At 35.8% G+C, this 5000-nt stretch overlaps 1 protein-coding gene across 4 annotated transcripts in view; it reads right to left on the reverse strand.

The window, feature by feature from the left end:
• PLEKHG5 (pleckstrin homology and RhoGEF domain containing G5) overlaps nucleotides 1-5000 on the reverse strand; it is a gene marked incomplete at its 3' end in the record, with an annotated part of 419430 nt that overhangs the window by 10420 nt on the left and 404010 nt on the right. For all 4 annotated transcript variants that reach the window (XM_082273293.1, XM_082273294.1, XM_082273295.1 and 1 more), the window contains 3 exons: nucleotides 4062-4172; nucleotides 667-816; nucleotides 268-405 (listed from right to left, as the gene is read on the reverse strand). In XM_082273293.1, coding sequence (XP_082129419.1) covers nucleotides 268-405; nucleotides 667-816; nucleotides 4062-4172 — 399 coding nt within the window. The remainder of the gene's footprint in view (nucleotides 1-267; nucleotides 406-666; nucleotides 817-4061; nucleotides 4173-5000) is intronic.

Here is a 5000-nt window from a genome sequence, read left to right on the forward strand (position 1 = left end):
TGCAAACTGGTCAAACCCTGCCTTCTATGGAGCTGGTCCAAACTGGTCAAACCATGTCTGCATGGAGTTGACTTTGCACACAGGGGCACTGTTATGCTGGAAAAGAAAAGGTCCTTCACCAAACTGTTACCCCGAGGTTGTAAGAGCACAATAGTCTACAATTACCAATACCCTTCACATGAACACATGAAGTCAACGACTTGAAGGGTGTCCACATGCTTTTAGCTATATAGTGTATATTCCCAAGATTCACATCTAGCTGTATACCTTATCCACCTCATCTGTACTGCTCTCCACGGCTTCGTAAGAGTCGATACGGCTGATAATGGCCGCCAGTCGCTGCTGCTCTTGCCGTTGGCGCATCCTTGAGTTCACGTGATTGATGAATCGCTCAACTGAGTTTATCTGTGGAGATAACACAACAATCAGCACATTAGAGGAGCTTTGTGGTCATAAGTGAAGATAATTCCCATCTAAGCTGTAAAGGCGTCATACAAAAGTGAAATTCTATCATCCTTCACTAATAAACCAAAGAGGAGCAGATGTTCCTTCATCTAAAGATCCTATCTGATCATCCAGACATGAAATGTTACTCTGGAATTCTAGTACTACAACGTATCACTATTTTTTTTCTATTACTGTACTTTGCATTGACATATCAATTACCATATCAATGATGGACTCTCTGACTTGAGGGTCGTCCGTCTTCTTCAGGATGGATTTGAGCAGCAGGGGGTATTTGGTGAGACGTTGATGCGGCTTCACTAACATGTCGCTCAGCTTCAGGCGATTGCACTGTTTGTGTTTCTCGGCCCACTGCACAAAGACAGACAAAAGGGGCAACGATGAGCAATCTCTGTAAAAACGGTCTTCTGCCCTCCGCCAACTTAGGCTCCTCCCAACCGTAAAGTAGGACCGTGAAGACAGGCAGGGGATGCACAATGACCCCCCTTAGGCTATTTTCACTCCTGAGCGCCGTGTTTTTGAGCATTTGTATGCACGTTTGGGGCATATTTATACAGCATTTTCAATGCTTTGTTTTATTATTTATTTATTTTTTTATAAGTCAAAAGAGAAAAATATTATCTGTTTCTTCATTTATTGCTATGTTTTTCACCATTTTCCTTTGCTTTTATTTATTTTTATTATTCATTTTATTTATTTTTTACGTTTTGTGTAAGGGGTTAAGAGTTAAAGGGTATGGTTAGGGATTCATTTATTTTAATTATTAATATTTACTTATTTTATTAGGTTAGGGGTTAATATTAGGGTTAGGGGTTAAGAATGAGGGCCTAATATTAGGGTTAGGATGTGGGATTGGGGATTATAATTAATGTTAGGAGTTAGGATTAGGGGATAATATTGGGGTTAGGGTTTTTTTTTTTATTTATTATTATTTAAAGGGTATGGTTAGGATTCATTTATTTTAATTATTAATATTTACTTATTTTATTAGGTTAGGGGTTAATATTAGGGTTAGGGGTTAAGAATGAGGGCTTAATATTAGGGTTAGGATGTGAGATTGGGGATTATAATTAAGGTTAGGGGTTAGGATTAGGGGATAATATTGGGGTTAGGGTATTTTTTATGAATTTATTATTATTTAAAGGGTATGGTTAGGGATTCATTTATTTTAATTATTAATATTTACTTATTTTATTAGGTTAGGGGGTAATATTAGGGTTAGGGGTTAAGAATGAGGGATTGGGGATTAGAATTAAAGTTAGGGGTTAGGATTAGGGGATAATATTGGGGTTAGGGTTTTTTTTTATTTATTATTATTTAAAGGGTATGGTTAGGGATTTATTTATTTTAATTATCAATATTTACTTATTTTATTAGGTTAGGGGGTAATATTCGGGTTAGGGGTTAAGAATGAGGGATTGGGGATTATAATTAAAGTTAGGGGTTAGGATTTTTATTATTATTATTATTATATAAAGGGTATGGTTAGGGATTCATTTATTTTAATTATTAATATTTACTTATTTTATTAGGTTAGTGGTAATATTAGGGTTAGGGGTTAAGAATGAGGGATTGGGGATAATTAAAGTTAGGGGTTAGGATTAGGGGATAATATTGGGGGTTAAGATTTTTTTTATTATTATTATTATTATTATTATATAAAGGGTATGGTTAGGGATTCATTTATTTTAATTATTAATATTTACTTATTTTATTAGGTTAGGGGGTAATATTAGGGTTAGGGGTTAAGAATGAGGGATTGGGGATTAGAATTAAGGTTAGGGGTTAGGATTAGGGGATAATATTGGGGTTAGGGTTTTTTTCATTTATTATTATTTAAAGGGTATGGTTAGGGATCATTTATTTTAATTATTAATATTTACTTATTTTATTAGGTTAAGGGGGTAATATTAGAGTTAGGGGTTAAGAATTAGGGCTTATTATTAGGGTTAGGATGTGGGATTGGCGCTTATTATTAAGGTTAGGGGTTAGGATTAGGGGGTTAATATTGGGGGTTAGGCTTTTTTTTATTTATTATTTATTTTTGATTAATTTTATGTATTTTATTATTTACTAATTAATTAATTATTATTTATTTTTTAGATATTGCATTTAAGCAGAAAACCATTCAAAAACGTGCGACAAAACACACTAAAAACGCCTAAATCAAAACATTTCCATCCAAAAAAAAAAAGGTTAAAAAATGCACCAATTTGCCGAATTGGAGCTACAAAAAAAGCTCCAGAACTTTTCTGAGCTTTAGGAAACCTGCAGTGAAAATGTGAACCATCTCCATACAGAATATTTGATTTTTTTTTTTTCCTCCAGCGTTTTGGAGCTTCAAGCTACATAATGCTGAGGTGTGAATGAAGCCTAAGTCTGACAAAAACAAATTAAATGTAACATTATAATACAAAAAATAAATAATAATTTAATGAAGCAATCTGTACATCTTCACTGGCATTCAGTTAAGACCTCACTGCCATTGTCAAGTTAGTGTGAGCGTGTATTTATTAAAAAAAAAAAAAAGGCATAGCTGTTCATCCAGCAAAAACTGCTGCCACATTCATGCTGTGTGAATGAGGCAAAGTCAATTGTTCTCTATTTCTTCTACAGGTCGAATGTTATTCTTTATAAAAAAAATAAAGGGTTTTATGAAATACCACATTTTGACCACTAGATGGAGCTGAGGATCAGTATTTTTTTTCTATGATCCTCAGCTCCATCTAGTGGCCATAGCCATAATGCGGCATTGTTCACATCTGCTAGCTGTACCAGCAGTTTCGCTGGACGAGTAGCTCTGTGATTTTTTTATTTATTTTTTTAATAAATACACCCTATAGTGTTACCAGCACTCCATTTGAATGCACACGAGGACAATTATTTGTCAAGAATAATATAATGTTTCAGGGGTGCTGAGGACCCCCTTTCTCAGACAGTAACTCTGCACGAGGAGAGGGGTCATCAGCGGCATGATATGCTGACACATAAATGCACCTGCAAGTGATGACATTTTACTTCTCTTGGACCTTTTTGACGGCGCCATTCATTTCCTCACCTTCGCACACATCATTGATGTTTATGGATTGTAGTTCAAGGATCTCACCACAAGGGGTGGTAGAGGAAAATGTTCTACACCACAGCTTGCTTTGGCAAGGTATAGACCTGCTTCGCCCCGTGCCAAAATGAGGAAACGCCCCAGTAGATGCTGGTCTAATGCATACCATAACCAAGATGTTTTCAGGGGTCTATATATATATATATATATATATATATATATATATATATATAAAGCATTCATTCGTTGGATAAAAGTCACAAGCATTCACCTTGCCTTCACGTATTTTATTCGTATTTTGCCTAATACGCTGATTTCCTATGACAATCAGCTCCACCTAGTGGCCACAATGCAGTATTTGCGGTATTTAAGGAAATTATGCACATTATGGCCACTAGATGGGCCACTAGATGGAGCTGTTTTGGGCAAAATATGGCCAGAATTCATGAGGGCTGGGCGAATGCTTGTGACATTCATCCAACACATTTTTTTTAAACATAGACCACTTACTGTCCCCAACAGTCAAACGCGTACTTACCGTCACATAGGCCCGAAACAAGTCATTGTCCCGCTGCAGGTTCCTCATATACTCCATGCAGCCCTCTTCCTCCATGCAATATCGGATATACGGCTTAAAGAGAGATTCAAACTGCCAAAAGAATAAAGAATACAATGTATGACATTATTGTTATACAATCTGCTGTCATGGGGTCACGTTACCCTTGCTTGTCTCTGTACACATAAAGGGGAATTATACAGGGATCAACCCCTTCATAACCCAATATCATGCCCAGACCCAAACGTAGCAGAGTCACTATTGGTCAGTTAAAGCCAAACAGCTAAATGTGCAGATGAATAACATATATGAGATTTAACAGCCAGAGGATTTGTATTTCTATCCATCCAGTCCTGAGATTTACACTGCTCTGCCCCACAGCATAGGGCAGGAGACCCCATTTCTCTCTGCCGCAGTTTAGTAGCACTTACAGGCCTTGTTCCTCCCCCAGCCTGTGATTGGATAGTGAAAGGAGAAGCAGAAGACTGATCTCTCTTATCCACTATCAAGCATGCCCCCTGCAACTGATTGGCTCCTTGTTCTGCTTCTCCCTCCCCCAGCCTGAGCTCTGCTGTACAGGGACTGTTAGATACAGGTATTTATACTGTTTGTATTTAAACAGTGTTAACAATGTATTAATAAATACAAATCTGCATTAATCTGTGCGTTTTATATCTAAATTTGATGTAAAAAAAAAAGTATTATTATTAATAATAATAACATTAATATATATATATATATATATATAAATATATATACACACACTGTGTATAGTCACCTGCATCTGATTTGGTTGTTTGCATGCTGCAGCGGTAGAAGTGCACTATAGTGTGTACAAAAATTAATTACATTTTTCAAAAATAAACAACTGTTTTCTGTAAAGAATAAAATTATATATATATATATATATATATATATATA

This window comes from Pelophylax lessonae (genome assembly GCF_965119305.1).
Source record: "Pelophylax lessonae genome assembly, chromosome: 12".
NCBI classification, from domain to species: Eukaryota; Metazoa; Chordata; class Amphibia; order Anura; family Ranidae; genus Pelophylax; species Pelophylax lessonae.